Source organism: Sapajus apella, unplaced genomic scaffold (assembly GCF_009761245.1).
Source record: "Sapajus apella isolate SASKATOON/1434 unplaced genomic scaffold, GSC_monkey_1.0 scaffold2, whole genome shotgun sequence".
NCBI classification, from domain to species: Eukaryota; Metazoa; Chordata; class Mammalia; order Primates; family Cebidae; genus Sapajus; species Sapajus apella.
In genome coordinates this window covers 28,977,629-28,994,438 of record NW_022436942.1, presented here as the reverse complement: position 1 = coordinate 28,994,438, position 16,810 = coordinate 28,977,629, and the positions used below count along the sequence as shown (strand labels likewise).

Below are 16,810 nucleotides of genomic sequence, written 5' to 3'. Positions count from 1 at the left end.
ATTTAATCATGCTCTGCAATTCTTTAAAAAACAAAAGCAGATTTTTTTAGATCATGCAACAACTCTCAGACGCACCAAGAAACAAGAAGGGAATTACCCAGATCATTTTTATTTTTTACTTCCAGGGAGAGTAGCATTCTTCAGGCACGGAGAGAACTCTTCTAAGCTGGTATACACAACCCGAGTGTTATCTAAAACTAGTCTCCTGTTGATAAATATTAGCTTTGTAATTTTTACTTTGTTTATTTTAAATCCTGAATAAACAACCTTCAGTTAGTGGGACAGTGATTTTCAAACACCACTGTATGTCAGAATTTTCTGCACAGCTTGGTAAACATGCAAATACCTAGACCCAATTCTATTAAATCAGCTAGAAAGATTAAAAAGAATGCTGATGCCTGACCTCATCCTAGATCAATTGAATCAGAATATCTAAGGATATGACCCAGGCATTGGTATTTCCTAAAAGTACCCACATGAGATTCTGAGGTGCAAACCTGGGTTGAACTCCTACCCTACTGAGTCTGATTTAGTAGTCAGGGTTGGGGTCCAGGCCTCTCCATATTTAAGATGTCACAAGTGATTCAGACCTATGGCCTTTGGATCGTATTCTTAAAAACAATGGCCTAGGTCACCTCAAAGATCTGGGTAATGCCAAAGCTCTATGAATTGATGACTCTCAAAATGGGCACACTTCACTTCTCCTTTGACTTTTTTTATTGTAACACTACCTCTTAAATAAAATTTGGCCTGCATCATAAGGAGGGAGGATTACTTTATTTATTTATTAGAGATGAAGTCTTGTGATTTTGCCCAGGCTGGTCACAAACTCCTGGCCTAAGTAAGTACCCCTCCTGCCTAGGCCTCCCAAAGTGCTGCGATTATAAGCATGAGCCACTGTACTTGGCAAAAGGATTATCTTAAATACGACAACCAGATTTGTTAACTGATTACAAATGGTTAAAGTTAGAAAATGTGTGATATTAGGGCAAAAGCTGATTTTCATCTGCATGTAGTATCAGTATCAGAATTCCATAAGCAAATAATTGCATTTTTGAGGAAAAAAAAAAACCTCAAAAATTAGTATCTAATAAAAATCAGTTTTAGAAATGAGCTTTAATTCAGAAAACACTATGTTAAATTATAATTAACATTTAAAAACTACTTAAAATAAATAGCCAAGGGAGTAGATACCATGAGAGTCATAGCAGCATTATTTTTAAGCAGCAAAATAATAAAAAACTTAAATGTCTTAAAATGTCTATTCAAAAGGAAACTCGCTGAACAAAACATTATATATAGTTAACTATAAATTAATGTTAATTTATAGAGAGCAGACATTAAAAAGAATGCTGCTGCTCTCTCTATATTAATTTTTTTAATCTTCAAGATATATCTGAAAAATAGAAACCAATGGCAGATACATAAGTAGTATAAAGCCATTTTGTGTTTTTAAAAATAGGTCTGTATGAAAATCTATGAGATTTCTCTGGAAAGATACACAATAAATAGATCATCGTGATTTCCTCCAGGAAGGGAAACTAGGTGGCTGGGAAAAGGAGACTTTCTCCACTAATAGTCCTTTGGCCCTTTGGGACTTTTTTACCATTTGAATTATTCAATCAAAATTTTTAAAAATAAAAGATCAACTGTAAACTCTAAGTTTTAAAGTGCATGTTTATGCAAGCAAACCCTGGTATATAGTAGCATTCAATAAATGTTTGTTGATTAAATAAACCTGTTACCTTATTCCTCTTCTACAATTCAGTCATTCAATCTCCTCTTCCCTTGGTGTTTGGGGAGGGAGGAGCAGTCAGAGGATAACTAAAGTTTCACATAATCTGCCTTAGTGCTTTTGCGGGTGCTAAGGGTGTGCTACGCATTATGCTAAATAATGTATTGACATATGTACATCATCTCAGGTAATTCTACAACATCTCTGTGAAGCAAGTATTAACTCTCTTTTACAGATGAGAAAACTGAGGCTCAGAGAGCTCACTGCAAGCTCAAGCAGATTGCATTTTATACACACACATTCGTGCATGCATACACACATGCACACACACATACCCTTTTTCTGGAGAAAGTCTCACTCTGTCGCCCAGGCTGGAGTGCAGTGGCACAATCTCAACTCCCTGCAACCTCTGCCTCCTAGGTTCAAGCAATTTTTGTGCCTGAGTCTCCCCAGTAGCTGGGATTACAGGCGTGCGCCACCAGGCCCAGCTAATTTTTGTATTTTAGTAGAGACAAAGTTTCACCATGTTGGCCAGGCTGGTCTTGAGCTACTGATCTCAAGTGATCCACCCATTTCAGCCTCCCAAAGTGCTGGGATTACAGGCATGAGCCACCGTGACTGGCCACAAAGAAACACTTCTAAAATATGTGCAAAATGGTATGCGGACTATGAAGATTAATCCATACTCTTTGCCCTTCAAAAGGGTCATAGTGAGGGAAACATTTATGTGTGATATTACTATGATGCAAGCCAAGAGTGATACCACGTGGGAAATTTAAAGGGAAGAAATCCCCCAGGAAAGAGAAGGAAGGACTCAAGGAAGCCTTCACAGAGGAGGACATGATTAAGTAGGACTTGGAAAGGAGAGATCAGGAGAAATCATGTAAATCATGTGTTCAGCACTATGCCGGGTGCTTTGTATACACTATCATATTTTATATTTTAATCATAACAATTCTAAGTACTATGGTTCCCAATTTTAAATGACTAAACCAAAACCTAAAGAAGAAATGTCCCCAAATGTTCTAGTTCACATTTAATGTCTCCCTACTCCCTACTGGCCTCCGCTATCAGGGATTTTACATAACTTGTGGCTGTGCATGCATACGTATGTGTGTATGCATATGCACGCACACACACACATTCCTTAACTCTAAGGCACGTATAAACTGCTTGAGACAGGAAACTTTAGTCCATATTTCTTTAATATCCCCTCATTATATGCTTATATAGATGCTGAAATACGGCAACATATTAGTGCCAAACTAAGTATGTATAACTACCCATGTTTATTTTTTTTTTGTAAAGGTTTTATGACAGCAGATGAAAGGAAATTATTCAACCACCTCAAATCTCCTCATCTGAAATATTGGGTTCCATTCATCTGGTTTGGAAATCTTGCAACTAAAGCCCGGAATGAAGGTAGAATCAGAGACAGTGTTGATCTGCAATCATTGATGACTGTAAGTATATCATAAACCATAAGAAAAAGATGCTAATTAGAGACCAAGAGGGACCTGGATATAGCACGTTAGACCAGGAAGAGTCAGCTTAGTTCAGTCCTGGTTCCAAAGGAACCGGAAAGATTGGACCAGTGTCAGAACCCTCAGCATGCAGGACAGAGGTGGGACACAGGTTAAACTCAGGCTGCTTGGAAATGGTTGCTTGGATGCTACATTTTAAACAAAATCATGCTTTCTAATAGGCTCTGTAAGAAAGTATTCCTTGATTGATTAGCTAAGGGTCACCAAAGGCTCAGAAGGCTACGGTGCCCATGTGGCATATTTGCCATCCCTGGATCCAGGATCATAGAGTAAATTCTGGAGAAGAAAAAAACCCCTCCAGCCATTTCCCCAAAACTGGAATATCGCAAGATTAACCCAGCTTTTTAGATACTCTAGTAAGTAAAATAGTATTTTCATTAAACAAAATGACCCTGAATTCATCTGGGGAAAAAAAAAAAAAAAAACAAATTTATGTAAGGGCTGGATATATTTGTGCCATGACAGTCCCCTGCCTGGATTAGGCTAACAGGAATGAATTATTTAAAAATAGCACCCAGATTAATGTGAACTCTTTTCCCTAGTCTTACATAATAACTTGTATGAAATAGATTTTTAAAAATCAAAGAATCCTGCCCTTCCTGCTTCAGAGATAGATTTTCTATCAATATGAGTGTTATAAAGTCTCCATTCATGGGAGGAAACAGGTATAATTATATCTCTTTTCTAAGATCTATAATAAGCATGTTTTAAAATGAGAGAAACAAAAAAAAATGCTTTCCAGATTATCTACCAAAATTGACAAAAAATTACTTATTTAAAATGCCATTTCCTTATCATCATGACTTTGGGCCAACATATATGTTGAAAATTGTAGGTTCAATAGAATGGTAGAGAGGGATACTTTTATGAAGTCCTTTTTTCTTTTGGAAATAGAGTGTTATTCTGTCCAGGCTACATGCAGCACAGTGGCACGATCATGGCTTACTGCAGCCTTGACCTCTTGTGCTCAAGTGACCCTCCCATCTCAGCCTCCGGAGTAACTGGGACTACAGGTGCATACCACCAAGCCCAGATAATTTATTTATTTTTTGTAGAAACAATGTCTATGTTGCCCAGGCTTATCTCAAACTCCTGGGCTCAAGTGATCCTCCTGCCTCAGCCTCCCAAAGTGCTGGGAATATAGGCATGAGCCACTGCACCTGGCCACTACTTATTTTAATGTTTTTTAATGTCCAAATATACTCATCAATGAACACATTGTTCCAGTGATATTTATTGATTGATTGTCATTTTTGGAACTTTCCTTTTGGAGTATCCTTGGGAACCAATTTACTAGACTTACAGTCAGTCCCGCTGTTTTACAGACATATTCATAAAAGACATGCTCACATTCTGAATCCCAGTAAATACTTATTACCACACCTGTCATCTTAGTAAATCATGTTAGATCTGTTTCTGGCTTAGGAAATGAATCGATTCCGCTCTTGGTGCAGCCTCTTATTCGGTTATGACTGGGTTGGGATTCCACTGGTTTACACCCAGGTAAGAAATACTTTGCACGCAATTCTTTATCTCTACTCGCCCACCTTGGGACTGTAGCTTCACTGTGGGAGGCCAGCACTGTCCCTCACTCCAGTCTCTCTCTGTTCCAGGTTGTCACTCTTGCTGTCTATACCTTCTTCTTTACGTGCCTGATTGGACGCCAGTTTTTGGATCCCACCAAAGGCTACGCAGGGCATGACTTGGATCTTTACATTCCAATCTTCACCCTCCTACAATTCTTCTTCTATGCAGGATGGCTCAAGGTAGCCAATGGTCTCAGGGGCCCACTTTGTTATCTGTTATGCTCCAGACTCTCCACACGGATCCTTTACTGAGTCTTTAGCAAATCACTCACGAGTGAGTCAAAGGTAGATTTAACATGTAATAGCTCCGCAATGTTATCACTTTTCTGCCAGGGATTCAAGTGACAGGGATAGAATCAGTCCTGTCTGAAGCAGCTCACTTGTGCAAAGAGATTAGAAGAACACTCTTTTATGGCTATTGATTCTCTTTTAAGTCTCTGTCTATTCCCATTAGGATTACATTATTGTAATTACTAAAGTAATAAGTGTACCTGCATTGATATTATATACCACAACAAGCAACTAAGCAGAGTAAAGGAGTAAACAAGAAGCCTTGTAAATCAAACTTAACCATTAATATTGTAGTAGAATCTTGGTTCTGCTCAACTCGATGGATCGTTATTACAATTCCCTGAAATTCTACTAGCTGTCCCACAACATTAAATGAACCCCATTTTTAAAACCAGAACTGAGACTCAGAAAAGAATTCATCAGAATCAAAATCAGAAACACCAGAAATAATGACAACATGGTTTGCTAGGAAATTAAACAGGATCAGGCTGTGAGAATGGCTTGTTTAATTTTCTGTGTAGAATTCTTCTTGCTCCCCCTCCCTTCACCACCACCTCCTCAAATGTATGTGTGTAAATATCAGAGACCTGATTCTTCCATCACCTCTATAAACTTCCAAATGGAAAGTATGTAATAGAAAAAAAGCAATGACAATGGCTTCATTAAAGTTCATTGAAATGTGATTATGGTATGAAGATGATGTTCATAAAATAGAATTTTTGGCCGGGCACGGTAGCTCATGCCTGTAAACCCAGCACTTTGGGAGGCCAAGCGGGCAGATCATGAGGTCAGGAGTTCGAGACCAGCCTGACCAACATGGTGAAACCCCAGCTTTACTAAAAATACAAAAATTAGCCAGGTGTGGTGGTGCGTGCTTGTAATCCCAGCTACTCAGGAGGCTGAGGCAGGAGAATTGCTTGAACCAGGGAGGCAGAGGTTGCAATGAGTTGAGATCGCGCCACTGCACTCTAGCCTGAGTGACAAAGTGAAACTCTGTCTCTAAATAAATACATAAATAAATAGAGTAGAATTTTCGAATGTTTGGCCTTCCAAAAAGCCATATGTTGTCAAGCCCTGATGATATCTTCAGGTTCCAGTGAAATTTTCCCTGCAGAAGTCTTTCCTGTCATTGATTTGAATCTTAACCAAGAAAAATAATATGTTGACATTTCAAATTATACTCCAAAGAGTAAAGGCATGTCCCTTACAAATGGAAGCATGTTTAATCATATTACCATGATTCTTAATGATTTCTACCTGCTTAAGAGCAAGAAATCACAAGAGACTAATGACTTTCATTTCCCATTAGAGGAAAAAGTAGACATTAGCTTTATAAATATAAAATCACCACAGTGGCCCAAATACTCAATCATTCTCAAAAAGCACTTTTCATCCTTTCCCGAGTTGCACCAAGCTTTTTATTCTTCATTTTGTGTTCATGTAAGGTGCTTGACCAGCCTGTAAAGAGCAGATAATGGTTCCTTCCTTCTGACATGCTTTCTAAAATATTAACATCCTTTTCCCTTTATAAAATGTTTTAAGTCAGGCATGGTGGCTCATGCCTGTAACCCCAGCACTTTGGGAGGCTGAGGTGGGAGGATCGCTCAGGAGTCCAAGACCAGCCTGGGCAACATGGTGAAATCCCATCTCTACAAAAAAAATGCAAAAGTTTAGCCAGGTGTGGTGATGCATGCCTGCAGTCCTGGCTACCTGGGAGGATGAGGTGGAAGGGTCGCCTGAGTCCAGGAGGCCAAGGCTGCAGTGGGCCATATTCATACCACTGCACTCCAGCTGGGTAACAGAATGAGACCCTGTCTAAAATAAAATAAATCTTAAAAGACAAAATATTTAAAGGCACAATCTTAGCTCCATTAAAAGACAGGCAAACTTGCTGGGCACAGTGGTTCATGCCTGTAATTCCAGCACTTGGGAGGCCAAGGTGGGTGAATCACCTGAGGTCAGGAGTTCAAGACCAGCCTGGCCAACATGATGAAACCCCATCTCTACTAAAAATACAAAAAATTAGCAGGGCATTGAGGTGGTCGCCTGTAATCCCAGCAACTCAGGAGGCTGAGGCAGGAGAATCACTTGAACCCAGGAGGTGGAGGTTGCGGTGAGCCGAGATTGCGCCACTGCACTCCAGCCTGGGTAACAAGAGCGAAACTCCATCTCAAAAAAAAAAAAAAAAAAAAGGCAAACCTAAACACCAGTGGACTGTGCCTCCATTTCTAAACAGCTTTTCTGTCTCAACAATTAGGATATTTATAAATCTTTTCAACATGTAGAAAAGCATCTTAACCTTGTGAATAGTATATTACTCAGTTACTTGCTGAAAATGTAGCCCCCAGTGAAGAAAAAGATATATTTTGAGATTGTCAATTCAGAAACATGCATGCCATTTTGTCAGTTTAATGCAGACTATGATAAAACACGCAGGATTGATCGTATAAAAATGAAAATCTAGATAGAATTCAAAAAGATTTCAGGACTCAATCAGTACCCTTAATTAATCTATGCAAATCTCCAGGCAAGAAAGGACAGATAATATTGATCAAATATTAAAAGATATGTAATAATAGCTACCTAACCTTTTCCTGGCAGGAAAACTAACTTACTAGATAAGGGTAAATCCTTTAGGGTAAAACTAGGCAAGCCTCAATTTCCAGCTTTAGGACTTACTAGCTCTCTGACTCATTTACTTAGCAATTATGTTCAGTAATTTGAAAGTTCGGCCAGGCACAGTGGCTCATACCTGTAATCCCAACACTTTGGGAGGCTGAGGAGGGCAGAATACCTGAGCTCAGATGTTCAAGACCAGCCTGGTCAACATGGTGAAACCCCATCTCTACTGAAAAAAATAAAAAATTATCTGGACGTGATGGTGCTTGCCTGTAGTCCCAGCTACTCAGGAGGCTGAGGCAGGAGATTGCTGGAACCTGGGAGGCACAGGTTATAGTGAGCCCAGATTGTGCCACTGCACTCCAGCCTAGGTAACAGAGCAAGATACAGTCTCTAAATAAATAAATAAATAAATAAAATAAATAGTGAAAGCCTCTTATATTATTTTCTTTAATTGTGATTTAAGCCTTCCTTCGCTGTTTAACCTTCTCCCTGTGTACATTTTGTCTTATCATCTGAGCCCTGTAAATTCCCTGGAAGCATAGCCTGTGTATCCTTCAGAGTGCCTTGCAAATTGTTGGTGCTCCTTCACTATTCAGTCATTTGATTTGGCTCCTAAATAGGACATGGCTTCCCCTGATAGGGCCTGCATTGCCGCTGGTTGAATGTTCAGATCCCTTTGGAGAGCATACATGTGAAGGTGCATCATTGGTGATTTGCGAATCACGTCTTGCTTGCTAATAAGTATCTGGGTAGAACAATCTACTCCCCTCTACTCTTCATATTTTGAAAGTCACAAAAGGAAGCAGAGAGGAAAACTGGAATCATCTTCAGTCTCTATTCTTAGTCTTCAGAGGCATCATGATGGGTTTATTTTATCTTTTCAACTACAGGTAGCTGAGCAGCTTATCAACCCTTTTGGAGAAGATGATGATGATTTTGAAACTAATTGGTGCATTGACAGAAATTTGCAGGTTAGAGGAATTTTTCTTTCTTTTTCAAATATTAATAATAAATCACTTGTGATATTTCAACTCTAAGCAGATTTTAGATGCACACCCCTTGGCTTCAGAGCTTTAGCCACAAATGAAAGAGGCTTGGCTGTACACTATGCTGTCGCAGGTCCTTTTGGAAGCTTACACATCTGGGATTTCAGCCCCAGTGAAATTTAGTTCCTTTTAAGTAGAATTTCAAGCCAGTTTTCTTTGTAAGTCTCTCTATTGGCTTTTTCCAGCCTCTTACATCTCAGCATAGAGCAGTATTTTCAATTGTTCTTTAGTTGGTTTTCTATTGCAAACCAGAGAGGTTAAAAGTGACTTAAAATGGCATCTAGACACAATCTGGTAGGAGTTCCCAAAGTCACATCAATCCCAGCAGTCAGATAGCCAACAGCTGGACACTGGGAACCTGAGCCACGCCAGCCTGTGTCTCAAATCTGCATGAAATGCACTATTCCAGAGAGCTTTTCATGAAGAATCAGCATGAAGGAATTTTCCTTTTAGGCAAGACCCTCCTCAGACCATTCTCTTCCCTATGAACTGCAGACGAGTGAAGGTCTTCACCTTGTTCATTTGTTTCAAGCCCTTACTCGGCTGTTACATAAGTTCAAACATCTCACAGTAGATCTCAATGTCAGTCTCTTAGGGAGAACACATAATGCCTAGGTCACTCACTTTGTCAAAATGGGATTCCAGAGGATTAATAATTTATTCATGCATTACTTTGTCAAAGCTAAGAGGAGAGATCACCATAGCGCTAAGCAGTATAGACTTTGTTTCTCCAAACAAAGAAATGAATAAGAAACCAGGGCATATAAGAAGTGATGTCAACTAAAAATGTGTTTACGGGGTTAACAGAATGAAAGCTGGAATCTTCACCTTCCTGTAATATTTGAGGTTAAGCGGATGCTATCAGGTAAAACAACACCATAATTGTGAGCAAAGAATAAAAAGATGTCTCCTCTCCCTCCAGATAAGAGGCAGCTCCACTCTGGAGCACGTGGCTTAATCCCAGAGTGTGGGAGGCTTTAAGCCCCATTTACCCTCACTGCCAAGTGCTCTTGAGCAGTAAACGACAGATACAACTCTCTGCGGCAGCTGTGGTCATGGCAGATGTGAACTATAGACATTTGTATATTCACTCACTTAGACTGTGTCCTGGCTCACTCTAATGTTCGTCTGCCCACAGGAACTTCTCCTTTTTATTTAATTTACATCTGAGTTATTCTAACAATATAACAATGATTTTAGGTCTCTCTTTTAGCTGTGGATGAAATGCACATGAGCTTACCCAAGATGAAGAAGGACATTTACTGGGACGATTCTGCGGCTCGCCCACCATACACATTGGCAGCTGCTGACTACTGCATTCCCTCATTTCTGGGGTCAACAGTCCAGATGGGGTAAGTGCAGTTTTAAAAAAAATCTCCAGTATTTTCTAGCCTGAGCAACATAGTGAGACGTTGTCTCTACCAAAAAAAAAAAAAAAAAAAAAATTTAAAGTAGCCAGCTGTGATGGTACCCATAGTCTGAGCTACTTGGGGAGGCTATAGTCGGAGGATTGCTTAAGCCCAGGGATTCAAGGCTTCAGTGAGCTGTGATTGTGCCACTCCACTCCAGCCTGGGCAACAGCGTGAACCCCTGTCTCAAGAAAAATAGTTAATTAATTAAAATTAAAATGAAGGGCAGGCATGGTGGCTCACACCTGTAATCTCAGCACTTTGGGAGGCTGAGGCGGGCAGACCATAAAGTCAGGAGATTGAGACCATCTTGGCCAAAATGGTGAAACCCCATTTCTACTAAAAATACAAAAATTGCCAGGTGTGGTGGTGGGCACCTGTAATCCCAACTATTCAGGAGGCTGAGGCAGAAGAATTGCTTGAACCTGGGAGGCGGAGGTTGCAGTGAGCTGAGACTGCACCACTGCACTCCAGCCTAGGCAACAGAGGGAGACTCTGTCTCAAAAAAAAATTAACTAATTAAAATAATTATCTCCAATATTTAGAAAATGAGCAGATAGATCACTGTTCTAAACTTTGTACCTTTTTTTGACATTTTTTCTACCTGGGCTTAGTATGTAAGTCGGTCTCTGTTTAGTGGTTTTAACACAGCAATCACCCCTATGTATCATGAGCCTTAAGTAAATGAGTTGAGGCCTGAAGTAAATCAGGCACAGTTCTAGAATAATTTTATTAAGTCTGATCATGTATTTGATATTAGAGAAGTGTATGAATGTGGGAGAAGTTTATTTGCTGAAGCAAATCCCACAGTTTCCAAGTAAATTAAAGATAAAAACACAAATTTAGAAAGTAAGAAACTCTCCACTCAAAAAAAAAAAAAAACTGTAGCAAAAGAGGAAACTTTTGTGGAATTTTTCTTATAATTCTTGACAAGACTGTGGCTCATTGTTCCCTGAGGCCTGCTCTAAGCGGATTTGCGCAGTGGGTTCATGTCCCGTGGTTGCCGCCTGTGACCCTTCTTTCCCTCCTCCCTGAAGCAGCCTGCCCTCCTCCTTCCACGTTCAGGAGATCTCGTTCCAGCCCTATTCCCGCTGAATGTCTCCTAATCCCCATCAATGATGGTTTGTGGTATTCCTCTTCCAAAGGGGCCTCTTAGGCTGAAAACCTTTCAAGACCCAAATAAAAAGAAGACTGAAAGTGAATTTCAATAGTTGTGGCAAATAATGAGAAAGATTTAGGAGCCAGGAGATTTGCCTTGTTGCCTGCAAAACACATCTCAGAGAAGGTTGCCTACTCCAGGCTAGACTTGCTTCTGCTTCTATGTACCCTTCTAAATCCAGACCCACCCACCCAGGGCTCCTTCCAGGCCAGGGAACTCATCCCTGCCCCCAATATATTCTCAGTGTCCCTGGCTAGTAATCACTTGTGGTATGCATGTACCTTCTGCAGGGGCAGAGCTTCATGGACATCCAGCACTCTTCTCAATTTTCAGAATTAATAAGACCTGTTTTTCTGTGAGTTTGATTTTAGATAATTAAATATGCTTTACGCCTCTCCTCACTGCCACCATTGATTAATGCAAAATACTTGAAGATTTAACTTGAAAAGAGACCAACAATATTGGTAGAATCAGGGCATCGTTGTGATGGCTCTATTTAGACAGCAGATGCTCCACATGCTCTATTTCTAACATTCACTGAGTTATTCTTGCCCCATGGTTAAGATGATTTTTCAAAGGTCTCAAGACTTTTATCCTGATCTACTTACTCATCCTAATCATCAAAATTCTGCAGGTTACTACATAAATGTCCACGTTCCTTAGAAAATATTAAAACACATGTTTCTCCTGTTTCTAAATACAGAAACAGAATTAGGCATTGACAAGATCTCAGAGAAAATTTCTTCCCCAAAAGATTATTGGGAAGATTAGATGAGATTGTAAACATTAAAATGTCCCAGATAAAACAAGACAGCGTGACGATTATTATCACCTAGTCAAGCCTTATCTGTGGTTGTCAAACTGACGCAGAGAAAGATTAAATAACTTTAAGCTATTTTTCATATTAAACTTATCCTGGAAATTTAGGACAGAAAATAAAACAACTGAGAGAAAACCAAGAGGTACAATATTTAAAAGTGCAGCAAAAAATTATCAATTGTAAGGGAGAAGTCCTCCTATTCACCAGCAGAGTGGAGGGAGGAAGAGACAAGGGCCGGAATCGATGGTGAGGGCGTTTTGTGAGAGGTTTAACTGGATCTGCTAGAACCAATTGATCAAAGAAACAATTAGGCAAAAGCTCACTTGATCTTGATTTTCTATATGAATGAGGACCATATCAGTGGACCACAATCCAGGAAAATTTACTGCAGGAACGTAGGAGATTGGAAGCACTGAGTTGATAGAAACGTTCCCCTTTGGATTTATTAGTGTCTATTTTTCCTATGATTGTGGTATTAGACAAAATGTTTCTGGTTGCCTATGACAGAAAACCAAATTCACATACAGAATGCACTCATTTATTTATTCAGGTAAATTTTTTTCAGGGCCTACTATGAGGTAGGTTCTATGCCAGATGTTACAGGTAGTCAAAAAAAGAAAAGAAAAAAACACCTCCTAAGCTCACAGACATAAGGAGAAACAAGTGACGATACAATGTGGTAAATGCTACAGTGCAGAAATGCTCAGCCTTGTGGGAACACACGCAGTGATACACTTCACCCAGCCTGATGAAGCAGAGAAAGCCTCTTGGAGTCGGGGACTCTAATATATGCATCTTTAAGAATGAGTTAGGAGGCAGGGCGTGGTGGCTCACACCTGTAATCCCAGCACTTTGGGAGGCCAAGGCAGGTGGATCACTAGAGGTCAGGAGTTCAAGACCAGCCTGGCTAATATGATGAAACACTGTCTCTACTACAGATGCAAAATTAGCCGAGCATGGTGGCGCAGCCTGTGATCCAGCTACTCAGGAAGCTGAGGCAGGAGAATTGCTTGAACCCAGGAGGCAGAGGAGGTTGCAGTGAAACAAGATTGTGCCATTACACTCCAGCCTGGGTGACAAGAGCAAAACTCCATCTCAAAAAGAAAAAGAAAAAGAAAAAAAGAATGAATTCGGAGCCAGTGCACAGACAAGATTGAGGGGATTCAACAGAGGGCACATTTCAGGCCAATATGGGCAAAGATAGAAAGGAATGATAAATAGTGTACTCAGGGTAACAATTTGATAGGCAAAGCAGAAGAGCCAAGAAATGAATCTGGAGAGAAGGCAAGGACAGAAGATGGAGGCTTTTATAGGGCGGGTAAAGGATTTCAGCCATTATTCAAAGCTATTAAATAACAGCGTCACATTGTTGCTTTAGAGAGATTAGCCTGGTGGCTGGCAGAAAGACGGAGAGCTGAGCATAAGACCAGAGCCAGAGTTAGCAGGCTGTTGTCATTTAAACAGAAGAGGATAAGGGCCTGAGGTAGGTGTATCACAAGGGATGTAGACAGTAGAGATGACAGAAGGGACAGATTCAAGAAAGGAGAAGGAGTGAAGAATGGAAATAAACCAAAGATGACAGAGAGGTAAGGGTGGGAGCTGCTCTAAGGAAAAGATTATGAGCTCTCTGTTTTGCATGTGTTTCATTTGAGACCTCTGTGGGCAATTTACCTGGAGATGGCCAGCAGGCGGTGAGTCCAGAGACAGAGGATGCATTTTATTGATATCAGCACGTAGAATCAGAGCGGGTGGGAGCACCCAGAGCTGTGTCAAGGAAGCATAGCAGAATAGGAAGGGTAGAATACTATCGCTGAAAGGGTGGTCAGGGGAAAAGGGTAGTCAGAGCAGGAATGGTCAATATAGATTCAGGGTAACCCAGAAAATGCCCTGCCAAAAGGCCAAAGGTACGAAGTTTCCTAATAAAACCTGAAAAGCATGCCACAGGTTGTGCATGTTAGGGTCATCAGAGACTTAAGTGAGCATACAGGGCAGAAATTAAACTACAGTAGGTTAGAAGTGATTGACAGGTAAGAAAGTCAAGATTGCCAGTGTAAGCTGTTTTTAAAAAATAATTTTATTATAGAAAAGTTTAAACAGGGCCAGGCACGATGGCCCACGCCTGTAATCCCAGCACTTCGGAGGCCGAGGCAGGTAGATCACTTGAGGCCAGGAGTTTAAGATCAGCCTGGCCAACATGGTAAAACCCCCATCTCCACCAAAAATACAAAAATTAGCCGGGCATAGTGACGCATGCCTGTAGTTCCAGCGCTTTGGGAGGCTGAGGCAGGAGAATTGCTTGAACCCAGGAGGGGGAGGTTGCAGTGAGCCAAGACTGTGACACTGCACTACAGTTTGGGCAACAGAGCGAGATCCTGTCTCAAAAAAAAAAAAAAAAAAAAAAAAAGTTTAAGCAGATCCAAAGGTAGAGAACAAGCTGTGATAAAGCTCCATGTACCCATCACTCACTTCAATGATGAAGTCATGGCCAGTCTTATTTTGTTTCCCACCCGCCTTTACCTTCCCTGCCATTTGATCATGGTAAAGCAAATAGACCGTAATACCATTTTCATACTTTAAAAACAAAAAGGAAACAACCAAAACACATGTAATTCCTCAATTCATTAAGTATCCATGAACTATTTTTTTGAGAAGTCTGAATTGACAAGGTAAACAGACCAGACAGTATCCACTAAGAAAGAGACTCTGATCTGTTTCCACCTTCAATTCAGAATTCCAGGGATGGCTTTTTTTGTTTTGTCTTGGGTGACGCTAATGCCATATTTTTTTTTACTTGCTTTGTTTTTATGTTTTTTGTTTTTTGGGTTTTTTCGGAGACAGAGTCTCTCTCTGTTGCCCCAAATGGAGTGCAGTGGTGCAATCTTGGCTCACTGCAACTTCCTCCTCCTGGGTTCAAGCAACTCCCTTGCCTCAGCCTACCAAGTAGATGGGATCACAGGCATGCATTACCACACCTGGCTAATTTTTCTATTTTTAGTAAAGACGGGGTTTCACCATGTTGGACAGGTTGGTTTTGAACTCCCGACCTCAGGTGATCCACCTGTCTTGGCTTCCTTAGAATTACCTTCACCACCTGTACTGAATTTCACTTTGCTGCTGTATCCCGGCCTTGTTTGGACAGAGCCATTAAGACTTCCTGTGGTGTTTACAGTAGTGCTGTCCACTGTGTGACTTAGCATCCCTTTTAGCAGAGGACCCACAAGAAGAAATCTATTTCAGACATCAGTGGGCAAATCTTACACTATTTATCTTACAGACTTTATAGTTTTATAATTAATGATGGTTTCCTTTTCATTTTGGCTGCTGAGAAGCTGACAATCAGATTTGCAGCCCACCTTTAGTAAATCTGTGGAATGGGATTTTTTGGGCATGAATTTCTAGATTCTGTGTTTTTTATGATTGTTCCTTATTCTACCTCTACTATATTGGCCTGATTTTATATATTATACAAACACACATAATATATAAATGTAATGTTTTATATATTATATACATTTATATAATATATAAAATATAACTTTTATGTATTATATAAATATATAAAAATATATATAATACATAATATTATTGCATTATATGTATTTACATAAGCCACCTCAAATCCTTTGTAAGACAAAGCAAGATGTGATAAAGAAACAAATTAATAACTCTTCTTGTTTTGAAAAAGAAAGAAAAAAGACAGGCTAAGCAAAAGGAGCCCACTGGAAGAAAGGAAAGACACAGGAGCAAGGTGGGATGACAGAGCAAGGGCCTAAAGACACAGGGCCGGCCCCAGTGGGTGGTGGAGGCCCCAGTGCCTGAGCTAGAGGGAAGCAGTTGAAGTTGGTTGCAGTAAGGGGAGAGGGGGAGATGGTGCCCATGCCCTAGGGAAGCAGGAACCAATGTTCTTGCCTCATCTAGTCATCGCGTCTTAATCTAAAGGAAGCATTAACAGAGCTCATCTTTCTCTGTCCAATCTAGGACCAAAGAGCTACTGTTTTAAAACTGCATTTTATAAGCTTTAATACCAAACCAGTGCTGAAGTTCCATCTCCTAATCTTTGCATGGAGCATGTTAAAAATCAACTTCAAAATCAATACTCGGAGGGAAAAAAGGCCAGTTAAAAATCTGAATGCAGTACCCAAAATAGAAATGCTTTCATAAATATGCTGGTCTTGAACATTTAATAAATAGTGATTATTACATGGCCAGTAATCTACACTGAGCCATTTTATGAGTTAATAGGCAATGAAAAAATATTTCTTGGGTGAATTCTTTTACCATTATCTCATGTGAGATCACTTCAGTTGAATCTGTTTTGTTTGTTCTTTTCTGATAATATGGAATCCTTTCTAATCTGCTGGAGTTTTGTTTTTGGTTCTTGTTTGTTTGTTTTTGCCTTTTGTATTTTTGAGACAGGGACTCCCTCTGTCACCCAGGATGGAGTATACAGTGGTGTGATCACAGCTCACTGCAGCCTTGAACTCCTGGGTTAAAGCAATCTTCCTGCCTCAGCCTTCAGGTGCACACCACCATGCCTGTCTTTTTTTTTAAGAGGCAAATGTCTGCCTATGTTGCCCAGTCTGGTCTCGAACTCCTGG

The 16,810-nt window shown here is 40.2% G+C and overlaps 1 protein-coding gene across 12 annotated transcripts in view; it reads left to right on the top strand.

Moving 5' to 3' along the window:
* The window catches only part of BEST3 (bestrophin 3), a 42,947-nt gene that overhangs the window by 16,232 nt on the left and 9,905 nt on the right, over window positions 1–16,810 (top strand). For 11 of the 12 annotated variants that reach the window (XM_032295396.1, XM_032295407.1, XM_032295380.1 and 8 more), the window contains 5 exons: window positions 3,044–3,198; window positions 4,705–4,782; window positions 4,893–5,045; window positions 8,669–8,749; window positions 10,025–10,176. In XM_032295396.1, coding sequence (XP_032151287.1) covers window positions 3,044–3,198; window positions 4,705–4,782; window positions 4,893–5,045; window positions 8,669–8,749; window positions 10,025–10,176 — 619 coding nt within the window. The remainder of the gene's footprint in view (window positions 1–3,043; window positions 3,199–4,704; window positions 4,783–4,892; window positions 5,046–8,668; window positions 8,750–10,024; window positions 10,177–16,810) is intronic. The other variant, XM_032295402.1, reaches the window with a different exon arrangement.